The 17,167-nt window shown below is 36.3% G+C and overlaps 3 protein-coding genes and 1 non-coding gene across 5 annotated transcripts; 1 reads left to right on the top strand and 3 right to left on the bottom strand.

The window, feature by feature from the left end:
• The first annotated feature begins 1,368 nt into the window (after window positions 1–1,368).
• Window positions 1,369–5,090, top strand: LOC126715243 (G-type lectin S-receptor-like serine/threonine-protein kinase CES101). Its single transcript, XM_050415755.1, has 7 exons — window positions 1,369–2,672; window positions 3,131–3,292; window positions 3,383–3,579; window positions 3,652–3,862; window positions 4,009–4,246; window positions 4,346–4,493; window positions 4,606–5,090. Exons 1-7 carry the CDS (start codon window positions 1,493–1,495, stop codon window positions 4,900–4,902), a joined length of 2,433 nt encoding a protein of 810 aa, XP_050271712.1. The 5' UTR covers window positions 1,369–1,492; the 3' UTR covers window positions 4,903–5,090.
• A 2,457-nt stretch (window positions 5,091–7,547) lies between these two features.
• Window positions 7,548–10,127, bottom strand: LOC126715242 (uncharacterized). The gene is made up of 2 exons (XM_050415754.1): window positions 9,631–10,127; window positions 7,548–8,036 (listed from the first exon to the last, which is right to left on the bottom strand). The coding sequence occupies exons 1-2, from the start codon at window positions 9,904–9,906 to the stop codon at window positions 7,851–7,853; spliced, it is 462 nt and encodes a 153-aa protein (XP_050271711.1). The 5' UTR covers window positions 9,907–10,127; the 3' UTR covers window positions 7,548–7,850.
• Window positions 10,128–11,761: 1,634 nt separating this feature from the next.
• On the bottom strand, window positions 11,762–15,617 carry LOC126715241 (uncharacterized). 2 transcript variants are annotated; one of them, XM_050415753.1, is made up of 7 exons: window positions 15,398–15,617; window positions 15,207–15,276; window positions 14,993–15,098; window positions 13,927–14,025; window positions 13,704–13,838; window positions 12,296–13,605; window positions 11,762–12,195 (listed from the first exon to the last, which is right to left on the bottom strand). In XM_050415753.1, exons 1-6 carry the CDS (start codon window positions 15,528–15,530, stop codon window positions 12,322–12,324), a joined length of 1,827 nt encoding a protein of 608 aa, XP_050271710.1. In that variant the 5' UTR covers window positions 15,531–15,617; the 3' UTR covers window positions 11,762–12,195; window positions 12,296–12,321. The 2 variants fall into 2 exon arrangements, with proteins under 2 accessions (XP_050271710.1, XP_050271709.1); XM_050415752.1 differs by lacking the exon at window positions 11,762–12,195 and having other exon boundaries at window positions 12,199–13,605.
• A 180-nt stretch (window positions 15,618–15,797) lies between these two features.
• TRNAL-AAG (transfer RNA leucine (anticodon AAG)) lies at window positions 15,798–15,878 on the bottom strand. Its single transcript has one exon. It is a non-coding gene; the product is annotated as a tRNA-Leu (tRNA).
• Between the last annotated feature and the right edge of the window lie 1,289 nt (window positions 15,879–17,167).

The raw sequence follows: 17,167 nt of genomic DNA, 5'->3' as shown, positions 1-17,167 counted from the left end.
TTTGATCCTATTTTTAAGTAATTGTGTTAATTTGATTAGAATTCAAATAGTTTCTTGACTAGTAAAAGACAATACTTTTATTCTATATAAAAATTATTGTTTTTTATATTTCATTTTATTATTTATTTAATTAATTTCCAGATATTCCTTCATTTCCATACCTTATAGGTCTATTGAGCCAAAATTAGTGGATAATGGATATAATTGGTGCAACTTCAACATACAGTGATAAATAATGTCTTAATTATTTTTATGATATTGAATTTTTTTTTTTGATAATTCAATATTTACAATGAGAGTGGAGAGCTGCTACTTAAACAACAAGAGTCTTGAAATTTTTATGTGATCGATGACATCAATTTTTTTAGATTTATCTAATATAAAATTTAGAGCAAGGTTTTTATGCATCCTAGATTGCAAAAATTTTTATATAGTAGCAGTTAAAAAAACCATCCACATGTATTATTTAAATAAGTCACACGAGTCATTAAAAATGTCATGTGACTATAAGTGTGAATAGTTTTTAGTGGATTGCATAAAAATTCTTGCAACCAGGTTGCATAAAACAACTTTCTCAAAAAACAAAAAAAAAATTGTTGCATAAAACATTAAAACCTTTTACTTTTTATAATACAAATGCCTACCTTTTTTTTAAACCACTCGTTAAACTTTTGTTTCAAAAAAAAAAAAGTACTAAACTACTACTAATGTAATAGTGGAGCGTGTGGTGAGTTGTGTGATATTAAACTTGGTTCCCACTCCTTGTGTGTGTGGGGTGTATACTATTTTTATTAAAAAAAAAAAAAAAAACTCCGTTGTCTAGGAGTGGCTCCGTCTCTGCAACTAGGACTTGCAAATATTGTAGGCTACTTGGCTAAACAGGTCTCTAAGAATAATCATTTGGTGCAGTATTGCACCATAAATGAAAAAGGCAACATTTGTTTGCAATCCTTCTAGAATGTAACATTGGCAATTACGTTCAATTTTGAAAGCAAACGCATGTAAGTCATTGGACATTTCGGTCTCTGATTGTGACCAAGTTTTTATTAGACATTTGACATTGCAGTCTTCAATTGTGAACAAGTTTACTAGGAATCTGTCGGCTTGTAAGACTAAAAAAGCAATAGCCCCCGTGTGTTGAGAACTTTCAAAGAGAGGGTAGAAGTCGACCTACCCTAATGTCATCATTTCAAACTTACAAGTTCTGATAACTAAGAGAAGCCTGAAATTTCAACTACTCACATTGTTTACGAATTACGAGTTTGAAGGGATTAGTAGTTTGAAAAAGTAAAAGTTGGAAGGGATTAGTAGTTTGAAAAAGTAATAGAACAGCTTTCAAGTTTCCAGCAAGTCACTTTTGTCTTGGATAAAGGTCCAATTGGCCTCAGAGTAGTTTCATCTCTTCTAATAATAATCTCAAGCAAACAAATAGTAATAGTTGCAGATTTTTTTTTTTTTCTTTCTAAATGGTATTTGCCGTATTGGTCTGCTCATGGCTAAACTTAGGAACCTCATGCTTTTTCTTTTCTCGTGTCTCTGCATGGAATCACCGTATTCTTCTTGTCAAGAAATCTATTCATTGAAGCAAGGGCAACAGATGAGAGATGAGGAGCATCTACTTTCTGAAAATGGTATCTTCAAATTAGGCTTCTTCAACCCTAGCTATTCAAGTGACTACTACTTAGGAATATGGTACAGTAAACTACCAAAAAATCCAGAATCAGTCTGGGTGGCAAACCCAGATTATCCAATCTATAAATCATCTGGAGTTCTTACGTTAGACAACGAAGGATTGTTGAAGATCACACATGATGGAGGGCAGCCAATTGTGATAAATCCCATTCAGAAAGTGTTGAGTAACGTGACAGCAACTCTCTTGGATTCTGGAAACCTAGTGCTAACAGAAGTTTATTCGAATGGAAGAGCAGGGCGAGTCTTGTGGCAAAGTTTTGATCATCCAACCAACACACTACTGCCCCAAATGAAACTAGGCTTGAACCGGAAGACTGGACAAAGTTGGGCACTAAATTCATGGTTGAGTAGCCAGGTCCCTGCACCAGGGGCTTTCAGGCTAGGCGTGGATCCTGGTAGTGCTGACCAGTTGATCGTCTGGCAGCGAGGGGATGTATATTGGACTAGTGGGGTCTGGAATAAGGGGAGCTTCCAAATGGCTCCTGATCTGAAAAGGAGCCTTGATGTGTATGAATTCAGTTTTGTGTCAAAAGAGGATGAGAAATACTTCTCTTACAAAGTTAAGAACAATTCTACTATCTCAAGGTGGGAGCTGAATTCTTGGGGGCAGATCGTGCAGTTCACTTTAGATGTGGATGGTACTACATGGAAAAACACAACCACTAGTCCATGTAAATTTAATGTGAACTATCCAAATGCTGTGTGCATAGAGCAGAATCACACAGAATGCAGGAACGGTTCTGAGTTGTTTGTGCCAAAAAAAGGCTATTACAAGGAAACTAAATTGAAGTATTTTCATTATAATTCCAGCTTGGCTCTCAGTGATTGTCACTATAGCTGTTGGAATAATTGCTCTTGCATTGCTTATAAAAACCATTTTGACAATGGTACTGGATGTGAGTTTTGGAATAAGGACGCAAATTTCATTGGGAATGAGAACTTTCCAGCAATATACATCCATGAGCTAGGAAATAATAAAGGTATGAGTTTACCTTCAGTTGGTACTGAATTTAATTTTCACCTTGAGTAATTTTTTCCAATTTTTCTTCTCCCAAATTTTATTCCATAATTTTAGCCCTTCAGCTTTCTGGTTTTGTTGACTGTTAGATGACCCTATAGAGCTGAGAGACTAAATTTCACCAGTAATGGCAGATTGGCAGTTGTTTAATAATGCGATCATCTAAATATGTACCATGTAACAAACAGTAGGATATAATTTATAAACCTGATCTTCTATAAGTGGTCTGGTATGACATTTTGAATTACACTAAATGGTTCACATCAATATCTGGTTTGTCTTCATGATTTCAATCCAACCTAAAACGTGCTTATGATATCCATATCTGTTTATAATAGGCATAAGAATGTGCTTCAAGCATGAACCGTATTAGCAACAGGTCCAACAATCTTAGAACTGATTTCTATGATTTTGTATCAGAGGGTACACCCACTGAAGGAGGCACAAGGGAAAATTCCGCAGGAAGCACAAAGGAGTTGTGGTGGATATGGTGCATTGTTGCCATTACAGCTGGTCTAGCAATCCTACTTTTGGGTTATTTGTGCTACAGGAGGAGAAAACTTGGACTCTTGCAACAAGATGGTGAGTAGAAGGTAATCCTCTGTTGGTATGAAACTTATTAGTCACATGTATATGTAACTTAAGAGTACATATTTGTGTTCTAATCTGCAGAAGGGAAAACAAGCCAGGACAAGGGATTACTTGAGTTAAGATCCCTAATTTTCAACAAATTTGACGATAAGATCAAAAGAGACAGAAAGAAGGGCAATGAGGTTCAATTATTTAGTTTTCCTGAAATATTGGCCGCAACTAATCACTTCTCATTTTCCAACAAGCTTGGAGAGGGAGGTTTTGGACCAGTTTACAAGGTAAGAATTGGAAATTAGTAAATGAGGCTTGACTGAGACAGTTGTTCTCTAACATTGAGAACTTAATTCCAGGGTTTATTACAAGATGGACAGCAGTTTGCAGTAAAAAGACTTGCAAGAGATTCTGGACAAGGGCTCAAAGAATTCATGAATGAGATTACACTAATAGCTGAACTTCAACATGTCAATCTTGTTAGGCTTTTGGGTTGTTGTATTCACGAAGAAGAAAATATGTTGATTTATGAGTACATGCCAAATAAAAGCTTGGATTCCTTCATTTTTGGTTTGTTATAATCTACTCATATGGCTATACTTTAAGAATGTGATTATTACTTATCTAAAAATATAAATATATATATATATATATATATATAAATTTGTGATTATTACTATGACCACTAACTACATTTACACTTTATTTTACAACAGATCCCACTAAAAGAAAACTTCTCGACTGGAGAAAACGTGTCAGCATTACTAAAGGGGTTGCACAAGGACTTCTTTATCTTCACAAATATTCCAGACTAAGAGTAATACATAGAGACTTGAAACCTAGTAACATTTTACTTGACGATGACATGAACCCTAAAATATCAGATTTTGGTATGGCTAGAATTTTTGGACAGAACGAAAGCAGAGCAAATACTAAGAGGGTTGTTGGGACATAGTGAGTATAGACTACATATAGCAACCATATTGATCTTTGCTATAAACACAGCACACACACACATAGCAAATATGAACATTCTCTTTTCTTTTTATACAGTGGCTATATGTCTCCTGAGTATGCCATGAATGGCATTTTCTCCGAGAAATCTGATATTTATAGTTTTGGAGTCCTAATGCTAGAGATTGTGAGTGGCAAGAAAAGCTCAGTTTTTTCTTCATCCAGCAGTATCACTCTTATAGAACAAGTTAGTAATCAAACAAACCTTATCTTATTCCAATCTCAATTAGAGTTGAAGAGTTCTCTTCTGAAATTTGATTAAGACTCACAATTTTCATAAATGATGAAAATAATTTCAGGCATGGGATTTGTGGAAGCGAGGCGATATTCTTGAATTGATGGATCCATCACTGGACTCCTCATGTCCCAAAAGTGAACTGTTCAGATACATCCACATTGGTCTCCTATGTGTGCAAGAGCGTGCAACGGATAGACCAACTATGTCAGATATCATCCCCATGCTCGCAAATGAGGCTGTGTTCCTGCCTGATCCAAAACAACTTGAGAAAACTGAAGCTGGGTTAACATTGCCTGGTGGAAAGATAGACATTAATTCGGTAAATTGTGTATCTATAACTGTTATGGAAGCCAGATAGAGCCTTTTTTGTTGTATGGTAAGTGACAAGAAACCAGATAGAGCTACTAAAAAAAAAAAAAAACACGATGAATCTATAAATTCTGAGGTAGAATTTTGTATATGTTACATGTAATCCACGTGATATTTGTTACACACTCACACAAAAATTATAGGACTCAAAATAAACAATTGCTTTTTCAGTATGGAGATTAACCACGCCCTTCTTTATTTTCTTAAATCAATACTTCAACATCAGGATATGTTTTTTTTTTTCCACTGACGAATAGTATAATCTTCTTTGCTTTTTCTCCCAAGCGTCAATTACTCAGAAAAATTTACCAGAACAGCTCTTTAAAAAATAGCCTGAAAAAGTTCCCAATAAGAGTTTTAGGTGATTCTTTCGGCGCAAACAGTGAAAACCAGCTAAGCAACATTCCACTTGGATGACTATCACATGTAATCTGCTTTGCATGTGCAGTACATAAGTAAATTGGTTAAGGGTGTCCAGGGTCAGGTTTGGGATTAACCCGGCATCCAACCCGAACATGTCAGGTTTGGGATTGTGAGGCCCAACGCCAATGGCGAGGAGTATGGGTCATCAACCGCCAAAGACCGATTGTTGTGCTGGCCAGATTGGTCTCGCCTATAGGCATGTGGTGTCAACACATGGTGGAAACGCTTCCAATTCTAGTGAAGTAGTACTAGATCTAACTGTTATCTCCCCAAATATGGCTGTGATACAGTGGGATCTTGCCAAATTTGTGAAATAATGCTGACATCAAGGGGTAAGAATGACAACTTCGAAGGAGAATAGCGGTGTTGAAGAGGAGAATGGCAGCTTGAAGGTGGCATGTGAGGAAGAACATTGGTCAGATCAAGTTTCAGACAGTGAAACCTGCTACTCGACCCACTAATTATGCATTTGGCATGGCTTAAAAAAGTTAGTTTTTTTTACTATTTAGCTTATTTTTGCTACAATTCATCGATCTCATTGCATTTTTTAGTACTATTCATAAGTCTCACTATACTCTTTCAACTACCTTTTAACTTTATTTATAGTACTTTTAGCAAAAACTTTTCAGTTTCAGACACAAAAATTGGTTGTTTTTGACACAGACCCACTATCAACCGCCGCACTACTTGAATTAAACCGATTTTGGATCAATTGGCTCCAAATTGGACGAATTTATTGGGTTTGGGTTGGACAGCCCTAGAATTGATAACTTAAATAAAAACTAATTGAAAGATAGCTTCAAGGCCCACATTTAAAATTTTAAAAAATTATAATAATAATAATCAATAGTTACAATAGGAGGGAGAAGAGAAATTTAAAACTTTGATGTTTTCATTGGAAGCCAAAAAAGTGTCAATTGAGTTACAAAGCTTTTGGCACAAGTACAAAGTATAATCTTTCAAAGTTCTAAACAATTAGTATATTGTCATCTCTAATTTTCAATATTGTTTTAATAAAATTCTTTTAAAAAATAGGATTCTTTCAATAAATAAGATTATCAAGGCAACATTATCATCTTCAAAAAACAAAATTCACCTCTACAAATTACAAACAAATTAATTTGTGAAATCCCAATAATGCATAGGGCATCTACTTCCTGAAAGTAGTAGGAACTATTCTCCTAAAGACCATGGGCTGAATCAAACTATTGACAAAGATGTTGCCATATTAGAGTCATAAAACCGTTACGCAAAATTGAACAAGAATGTTTGACATCCAAAATAGTCCTAATCTATTAGGGTCCATAGATGTGTTTGCAAATCCTATTGTCAAAACACATAAAAAAATTGTGTTAAAGTTAAGTCTGGGTCAAAAACTTATCAAAGATGACAAGTTTTAATCTGCTCAAAGATGGGAAGTTGACAATCTTTTACCCATATCTTTTGCATCATAATGAATTTCTAAGAGTAACCTATTTCATTGGAAAGTAAACATTCAAAGTTTCAAAACGAACACAAATTTGACCCAATTTGATTATAAATGAGGGAGATATGACCATCTAAAGTTGACACAACAATTTTGCCCACAAGATTTCGCTCAAGTGAAAATGTTTACACTTGAGCGAAATCACGAAGTCCCAAATTCCAAATTCTACTAGAAAAAATGATTCTTGCCCAGTTCTAACCCTACGTTGTGCACCTAGGCAACATGTGCACAAATTTTAAAGGGAAAAAGGGATGCCATACCAAAGCTAAAAAGTGCATAACTTGAGAGAAACTGAACCTTTCTCCATTTTCCTAATAGAAAACTCAACCACAAGTTATGCTTGTTTCACCAGAAACCTACATGTTATTTTTTCCCCAAATGGGTAATACTTGTGTCTCACATTGTACAACCTGCAGCCACAAAGAAATCAACAAGTCATCTGCCACACGGACCAAATGAGACTTGTCTTCATACCATTGTATGCTCTCAGGCATGAATAGCTATTACTCCACTAAACAGAAATTTGAGGACCATGTTTTATTGAGGGTCTAGACAATTATTTTAAATAAGCAAGTCAGTGTATGCAACCAAAGAGCCATGTTAGCTTGCAATTTTATCATGAAAAGCAATCCTAGATTTTGAAGTTGTTGAGGTAAGCCAAAATGAAGGTACCAAACAAGTAAAGAAGCAAGTCAAAAAGGAAACAGTCGACCTAACTCCCCATATCATAAGTAATCATTCCTTTAATCCAATCTCTTATATATCTAAAAAGTCCATCAAAGAAAATAAATTTCAAAGTACTCTTCATAAATAAGCCTGCAAAAGGTCCCAACAAGGGTTTTGCATGATCCTTTTTGCCCAAAGTTAGAAGAAAAAAAAACACTTAAGCAACATTCTAACTGGATGACCATTACATTATTATCCACTATATATAAGCACCACATGAAGCAAGAGGTAACATGAACTAAGAGAATAAAAACAAAATTGTGAAAAATGTCTAAGGCCCATACTTTGCCACTGAGAGAGTTCTACTGATTCTCAGGCTGATCTGGCTCTTCCTTTTCAGGATCATCCTCCTCCTCCTCTTTCTTCTCTTCCTCTTCCTCATCTTCTTCCGGAGGATCATATGGCAATGGAGGTGGTAATGGTGTTTTCATAGGGCTAAACTGGGGGAATATATCAGGTCTACGCCCTGGTTTTGGCCTCTCCCACTCCTGCCCAGTAGATTGAACTAGATTATTTATCAAAATGCCAGACAAAAAACATTCATAGTGAAAAATAGACCAACTGCAAAAAAAACTCTAAGAACATTACTTGCTATAGGAAGTTCATGGAACCAATATTCAATCAACAGCAGAGAGGCAGCATACAAATAAAACCATCAAGTAACACCTATGTTTAAGAATTGATGTGCAGTAAACCTTCAAAAATGAAGACCTCATCTACTTTCAGGAAGCAGCAGGATCATACAGTATTAACTGAGATATAGCAACATTAGAGTCATCCAACAATTTTACCTGATTGACTTAAAATTTTAAAGCTCACTCATCAGCCAAGTCCTAAAAGAGGGGGACAACAGAAAGCTGATATCTAAAATTGCACAATCAAATGAAGTGATTTGAAGTTAGGCTTGTTAAACATGCTCAAGTAAGCCAAAACCATGATGTCCAAATCAGCATTATCACTCCAAACTTATAGTTGAAGTCAACGCACATAGTTTTCACAAATTTCAATTTTGATCTATTTAGGCCCTAAAATGTAGCAGCAATATTTGAAAAAAAAAATTACAAAGACCACCACAATATACAAGCAATATCCTTTCCCAATAATATCTATCAGCAGGATAGTGCTTACAGAGACAGCGTCTTCAATTGATACATCGATAATGATGCTGACTAAAAGAAGGAACAGAAGAGCAATAAAGCAGAAAAGAGAGTCGGTGGAATGTTGGTTCAGCAAGAAAATTACGGTGGAAGATAACGGATACGAAATGACATATGCATCTAAAGCAAAACTGATTTTCTATTCTTTGGAGGATGGATTTTCTTGTCTGTTTCCCATGACTTGGACGCCCTGCCCATTCGTGCTCGTAACCTTTTTTTTTTTTTTCAAGCTGCTTTAACCCTCAACCTCACTCTGCACCTTACTCTTACAAGGGGAGATGTCATCTGAGCTAGAGTTCATAGGCATCCATCTGTTAATATATATACATATATATATATCACAACTTGCGAGGTGGTAAGTTGTGATTACCTAGCCTCCTCCGTCCCTCGGGACCAACAAGGGGCAGTACAGGAATATTCACCTGTTGTCCATCGACTTAACATCACTTTCAGATGGGCGCACCACCACCATCACTTGACAACTAGCAACCTCAGCAAGTTAGGAAAAGTTAACCGAAAAATGCATGGACATAGAATCATTTTATCTATAATCTAAAACTCTTGTGAGCTCGCCACAACTGGATAAAATAAACATCAGGGGCTGTTAAGGTGAAGTAAACACCGGGCAATAGCTGAGATTAGAACAGTGGATAACTACTCCCTCTCAAACAGGCCAAACAAACATGTCCTACCCACACTCAACGAATTAAGGACCTGTTAGTCTCTCATAGTCATAGACACAGACCATGTATGTACCTATTTAAAAGCATAAAACTTTCGAGGATATAGCTCAACAGACCTCGTTTTCAACGAAGCAAAAATATATATATGAACTAGCTAGTTCTGAAAACATAAATGAATTACAAAAAGTTGGCAGTAATTTCACATTTATCTATACAAATAAGGGGAAGAGAGAGAGACATACGATGGGGAAATCGAGAGGATTACGGCGCGTGAGTTTCTCTTCATCGGGAGCCATACGGACCACTTGCCTCTTTGCCCTCAAACGATGAGTTGAAACCACGCGCTGAGAATCGAACATTGGAATTGAGCATCTGCAGCGAACGAAGCACGCGTCGCCCACAGATGAAGAAGAAGAAGAAGAAGAAGAAGAAGATGGGGATGAAGTCGAAGATGTGTATGATGGAGATAGAATAGCTAGGGTTTTGAAGCTCGGAATTGAGAGGCAAATCGAAGCCATCAATTTTTTTTTTTTTTTTCTACTCTCTCTATCTGTATCGTAGTTACGCCTCTTCCTCTAGGCTCTAGCTTGGTTCCACTTCCACAACACAAACCCAGCGTCGGAAAAACAAAAGCAAAATCAAGCCGCCTCACCACAGTCAGTTTATTAGCGGTGAGCCAGCCAGAGCCACCCAGATTCTCATCCTTTTTTTTTTTGTTTTCTATATGGCCCAATCTCAACCGAGCTCGAGTACAGGTGATATTCAGAGATGAGGTTTAAAAAAGAAGCCCCAAAGCCCAAACCCAATTTTATCCTACTAGTTGGAGTTTGTTACATTTCGTTTGGGTCTAACCTCGGAGTCCATGATTTACAAGAGTTTTTTTTTTTTTTTTTAATTAAGGTAAAAATACAAATTGCATCCTCTAAATTTAGTCAAAATTCACTTTAAGACGCTAACTTTACTTTCATATAATTGAATTATCTAATTTCAAATTTATTCAATTAAAACCTCTCATTAGTCTTCGTTAGTACTACTCCATTAAGCACCCAAAAACAGTCTTTGAGTGATTTTCTAAATATTTAAGCAATACAGTATTGCTTAAATATTATAAATAAATAAAAAAAAAAAAAAAAAAAAACCACTCAAATGTTGAAACAACGTCATTTTTGGATGCTTATCAGAGCAATACTAAGAGTATTTGCATTAGTTTGCACAATTTCTTTTTATCGATTTTAACATAATAATCTACTTTTTCTATTTTACACATACATTAGATCATCTATTATACACTCTATTTTATTTAAATAATTATTTTTCTTTTCTATTATTATTTTCAATAATATATCTCTCTCTCATCTCAAATGGGTCTCTCTCAACTCACAACTCCTGCTCCTCCTAGCTCTCTACCTCTATCTCATCTCAAACCCACACACACTCACACACAAGGGCGAGGCCATATCAATAGGAATGGCAGTAGCTCCAACGTATTTGTACGAGGTGCTTTTTTAAGTTGATTTGAATTTTTTGTTGGGTTTGGTTTGGAGTTGATTTTGAGTTGGGTTTTGGATGAGTTTTTTTTTTTATTTTTATTTTTTTTTTATGGTTTTAGTTGATTTTGGTTTGATTTTGCGTTGATTTTGGGTAGATTTTGTGTTTGGATTATCAAGCATTGTAATGGGTTGTGTTGGTGGTGGTGGTGGGTAGAGAGAGTATGATGAGAGTGACAAGTGAGAGAAAAAAAGATTAAAATCATAGGATAGACAGCTACAATAATAGTATAAATATACACCGTCACTAAAGTAAACACGTAAATATACACATTTATACACCCACTCATGTGGGTAGTTTTTGTGCAAAAATGTGTAAATTTGACACATTTTTCTATTTTATATCCACTAATGTGAATGCTCTAATAGAGACATAATAAAAATTACCCCCACTTTTCTAGCAGTCTACTTATAATAAGGACATAATAATTGTAGATTCCAGTTAGCTCAATTAGTAAAATCTCTAACGGTTAAACAAAGAATCTAAGGTTTAATCCCCACCTACACCAAACCAACTAGTATCTTGGTCTGATAATAAAGAACTATTATCAAGAGCGAACGCCTTTAATCAAAATAAAAATATTTTCTATCCCCCAACATTTTCTATCTTTTCATTTTTATCAATATTTTCTATCCTCAGCAAAGACCACATTTAGGATGCACCATTTTGCTCTCTCAAACTATAATTGTTCAAAATTCTCAGCAAAATAATAATAATAATTGGTCAGAATTATACGAACGTTAAACAAAGCCAGCTCCATCCAAATTAATGAGATAATCTTAAATTAAGCAATGTACCTAATGTGTCTCATAATTTTTTTTTTTAGAGTAATATGCCTAGTGCACGACTTTGCATAGCTCGGAGAGAAATGCTTGCAAGACACAAGCTACAAACTGCATGCGAGTACCATCACAAACTATGTCTCATACAACGACTTTGCTGGTTTAGGGTTAATTGACTTTCTTTTTCTTTTCTTGTTTTCATTTCAAAAGAAGTGTTAGGGGGGAGGCTAAAGCAGAATCTAAGCATGAAGTAACATTCCAACTTTAGTTCTCTCCATAGCTTCCTTAGCAGTTAGCACTCACATAATAAATAGGGGATTTAAGTGATCAAAGAAAGGCTTCCTTGATGTGTCCCCTAAGAAGAGCTACTAGGGCTCCCACAACATAATAATAAATCGCTTTCTTGGTCTTCTCTTTTAGATTTGTTTGAGCATTGTAATTTGAGAAGTTGATTGTATTGTTCCAATAGTATACTCCCTGTTAAGGCAAAAAGAAATTTCTTATGTTATAAACCACCATACTACATTGAATCACGAGCATAGAGTAAATTAAAAAAAGTTCATCCCTGTCAGCTCACTTGAAAGTTTGAAACTGTGACAATTTTCAAACTCTAGCTTTCCGCTTCCCTATCCGCTTTCGTGCTAACAATGATTTCCTCAAAGATACATACCCTTCATCCTCACTATCTTCACTATCCAGAACAATTACCGATTCAGAAACTGGTGATTTGTCTTCTGTATTCTGTTGCTTGGTCCCCTCATCAATCTTCACATTGTGATCGTGATTCAACTTCTGCTTGTTATCACACCTGCAATCCTGTTGCAAGGGCAGGTCCTTGGATGGATCTTCAGAGAGTTTCTGGGAGAGTGACAGCAACTGCCTGTTATCATCATTGCTCCCCTGTAATTGAGTGAGGGGACCAAGTGACAGCTTTCGACCAATCCCACAATTCTTGTAACTCACATTTAGGCCACTAATCTCTGATCCGCTTTCAAAATGCTTCCCTACCTTTGATACCATTGAGGGCATAGATGAACTCAGAGAAGGGCTTTTGGGATGTGGAAGTGGTGTCTGGTGAACTGGAACCACATTTTCCTTGTTATCCTTTTCTTGAATCTGAGATAAGCCCCTGAACCCCATTGAAAGCTTCTTGCCAACAGAACAGAGCTTCTTAGAATTTATACCATTGTAGCCATTTCCCATTCCATCGATAAAACCCTTATGAGGCAGTTCAATATGTTTAGCAGCCATTGGAAGTGGCAAGGTCTCATGAGACGCATATGAATGGAACTCAGAGGGTGATGGTTGAGGGATCACAATCATTTCTTCATTACAACCATCTCTTATCTGGCAGGTGTCTGAAGTTATTCCCTGTGGCTGCTTTTTGCCAACAGTCAGCTTCTTTGATCTCATGTTGATGCTGTCATTTATTGATTTACTACCTTGCTCTTCATGATCATAATGGTTTCCAACCTTCGTCATTGATGACCCTGAAGAAGCCACAAAAGGCTTCTGAGGGTTAGGTGATGGACAGCGATTTAGTACCAAATTCTCTTTGTCATGGCCATCTCTGTTCTGGAATTGACCAAAGGTTTCCAGTGATAATTTCTGCCTGGTTTCACATAGCTTATCCTGATCCTGATTGTACTCATCATTCATGTCTATTGGCCCTTTTCTGGTTCCTTCTAGTTCCCTCTGGTCCTTGTAATTAGAAGGTACCGTGTGGTCATTAGGCACCTCATTCAGTTTCCCATCACCATCCCTTTTCAGGGTAGAACCTGAGGACTCCAGTGACAGCTTCCACCTAGTCCCACATAACTTCTTCTGGCTTACACCGTACTCATTTACTTCATGTCTTGACTCCATTCCAGCTGTTTTTACTTCCATCTGGAATAAGAAATTTACAAATGAAAAGGCGCTTCAACTTGGGGGAATGAGGGGAAAGAGAAAGCTTTGACTGAATTTAACCAATTGTATACTAGTACCATGCTTGTATTTGAGTTAGTTGGTATGCTTTGACTGCTACAAGCATTCCCACTGACTCCAACCTTGGCATATTTCTCAGTCATGGATCGAGCTTTTTGGTCAAAGGCTTGTCTGTTATATTTGTACTCCCTACTCTGCACGTTTATTCGAACATAAATAAAAACAAGGAGACCTCATTAGCCAGTACTAGTTCTCCAAACATTTATGTGAAAAGAAACTTACTGCTTCACACATTAAGCCATCATCAGGATTGGGTTCACTCAGTAGCAACCCTATGCTTGTAAGCACAGTTGAAATGTTTAATGATGGTTGCCATGCCCCCTGCTTGGATTACAGTGAAGACCAATAAATCACAACATCTCAACAGTATTTTGCCCATTAAACATTTCAATGAATTAGACTATTGGATATGGCACAAAACACATCTTGCTGGTGACCAACCAAATAAAAATAAAAAAAATTACTCCCAAGCAATTACAGTTGTCAATCAGTTTGTCAACAATAGTTAGTTCAACTATTGAGCTAAGGTCGTCTTTGAGAATTATGAGATTGACCGCCTGAACATTAACTCTTGGAGTGTTATTCAGAAAATATGAAAGATACAGATCATATAGATTGGTTTTTACTAAAAGGTGACTGCAAGACAAATTGATCAAATATTTAGAATTTAGATATAAAGCTACAAACTAATCCTCAATCTTTGGATTTATGATTCAGTCGTTTGCCTAGTAATGCATTACTAGGCAACGGCTGAAAGAACTCAAAAGCTATCACATTGAATAAGGACAGCCATTGACATATTCAGATGACCGACTAGAAGCTTCCTAAATAGAGTCATCAACTACTTAAATCTAAATGACAAAAGTAGAACCCATCTATAACCAAAACCAAAACATAAATGCAAGCAACTTCAGAAACTTAAAACAACTTTAACTCATTGAAACATTCTACAGCGCCTCACATTTTTCCCACAACTAACTAATGCAGAATATAGACATTTGTAACACTAAATCACAAACATCAAACGTTTTCAAACCCAATCTACGTTCACAAATCTGAGAAACTAGCAAGGAATGTCCATTAGGAACAACATTGCACGGTTTTTTTTTTTTTTTTTTTGCCATGTAAGCAAGAATTATAACCACAAGACTACAGAATGACTAATTTGGTATGTATACAAATTTTAAGTACTAAAATTTAGACATCACTTAGCATAAATCTACTCTGCGTAATCCTAATAAGTAACAGTCAATTTGCACAAATTTTAACATGCAATTAGAAAACTCACCTTGGGGGGAAGATTAAGAATGTCAAGGCAAATTCGGCCTCCGTTGTCGATATTAGGGTGGTAGATAGGTGTCACAAACGTCACACTTGGAGGCTGAAATGGGTACCTGCAACTCCAAAAAAAAACAAATAGAAATCCACAATTGTCACTAAAAAAAAATACCCAATTGAACAAAGCAATTAGAAACCACGTTTTAAGTATAATTTGACAAAACCTTTCTGTTATTTGAATCTTAATGTGAAACATCCCTTTGGCGTATACAGTCCCTTCAGGACCTTCAATCTCTAAAAACACCAACCCACCACCACCACCACAAAATAAAACCCAAAATAGAGAAAGTAAGTAAAAAAATTAAAGATTTAAGAAATGGAAAATAGTATACAAGATAGCCCAATAGGGACTTACGGGCATCGATGGCGGACAAGGAGGGAGAAGAAGAGGAGGAGAGAAGTGGGAACGACGCGCCGGGAGGGGGGTCGGTGAGGAGGAGCCTGAGTTCCTTTTGCATTCGGAGGTCGAGCCTCGCTGCCTGAGCCATCTTGCGCTAATTTTGGTGTAAAACTTGCTGATGGGTTTTTCGTTTTTCTTTTTTTCTCTGGGTTTGAAATTTGTCCAAAAAAGAGCGGGAGGTGGAATTGGGATGAATGTGCACCGTTGGATTTATAAGTCTTATCTAGGAGGATACAGTGATTACTGATCTAGAAAATATTTTGGATTAAACGTTGACGGTGGAGATCATCTGATGTCGTCGAAAAGGGTGGGCTCCGCAAGACAGTGGCAAAGTTAAAAAATGAAAAATGATTTTTGTTGAGAGTGGGATTTGAACCCACGCCCTTTCGGACCAGAACCTTAATCTGGCGCCTTAGACCAACTCGGCCATCTCAACTTGGTGATGGTAGTTGTGATGTATTATTAACATAACACATGTCTGGTGTTTTTGGGATAATTCAAAACTTATTTTATTTTTTTTTTTTAAGAAACAAACTTTCACACACATAAGAAAGAGAAAATAAATTCTAACACAAAGACATACCACAATCTCCACTAAAAAATCATGAACTTTTAAAGGAGGGTAATTTAGCTTTGGAAAGTTGCTATGGAACTTTTAAGGTACCACCAATTGTTATATATGTTACCAAAAGTTTCATCTTTGAGTAATTAAGGCATTGTTGAAAGCATGAACTTAACTGTGACTAGAATTTTATGTCTAATTATGGGTCTTGAGATTAATTAATATAGGAAAATGAGTTGATATGAAATAATTGAGTGTTACCTTGTAAGTGAAGGTTCCTACTGAAAGTTTAGTTTCAGACATATACAGAATGCATATGAAGTTAAATTGATACTAGTGTCCCTTTATAACATTTTTAGCATTTTGATTCCAAAGTTATCGAATGGTATATTTTAATGCCTCTTGAAAGGGAATGTGCAAAGTGCAAGTTGAATTGATATATTGTGATAAATATTAAGAGCATTAGAACGTTAGCATTAAGGGGTGTAAAACCCCCAAATTGCTATTTTAGATTCACACAAGCCTAAAACCTAGTTTACCTAAGTTGTTATTGCTAAAACATTTTAGCATCTATGAACAATAAGTTTGTATATATAGAAATTACTGGGGCATGTATGTAAAACTAAAATAATATTATTTTATTCTCTCTCTCTCTCTCTCTCTCTCTCTCTCTCTCTCTCTCTCTCGATTTTGTGGTGGTGGATTGGTGATGGAGGTTAATGGGATGTGATTTGGGAGGTAGAGGGTTCAGTGGTCGTGATTGGCCGAGTTTAGGTGGCAATTAGGTTGGTTGCGATTTGCAATCTAGGTTTTGGTGGCGTGAGTTGGCGGTTGTTTGTTTGGGTTTTATGTTTCAATTCGGTGTTCCAATGGTGGTGGCGGTGGTTTGGTGTTTCAAGGGTGGTGTTGGTTGTGTGTTTCGGTGGTTAGTAATTGTTTGGATTGAGTGTTTCAGTGGATAGTGGCTATTTAATTTGGGTGTTATATAGTGATTGGTTTTGGTGTTTCAGCGGTGACTGAGTTTAAGTTGTAGGTGGTTACTAGGTTTGTTGTGGTGGCGTAGCCGTGTCGTAGTGATGGTTTATTGTGATTTTTTGGTTGGTTTTGAGTGATTTTGGTATGAATTTGTTGGGATTTTGCTGTGTTGATTTTGGGTTTGAGAT

Source organism: Quercus robur, chromosome 2, assembly GCF_932294415.1.
Source record: "Quercus robur chromosome 2, dhQueRobu3.1, whole genome shotgun sequence".
NCBI lineage: Eukaryota > Viridiplantae > Streptophyta > Magnoliopsida > Fagales > Fagaceae > Quercus > Quercus robur.
The sequence above is the reverse complement of the archived record's forward strand: the minus strand, read 5'-3'. Positions and strand labels throughout refer to the sequence as shown.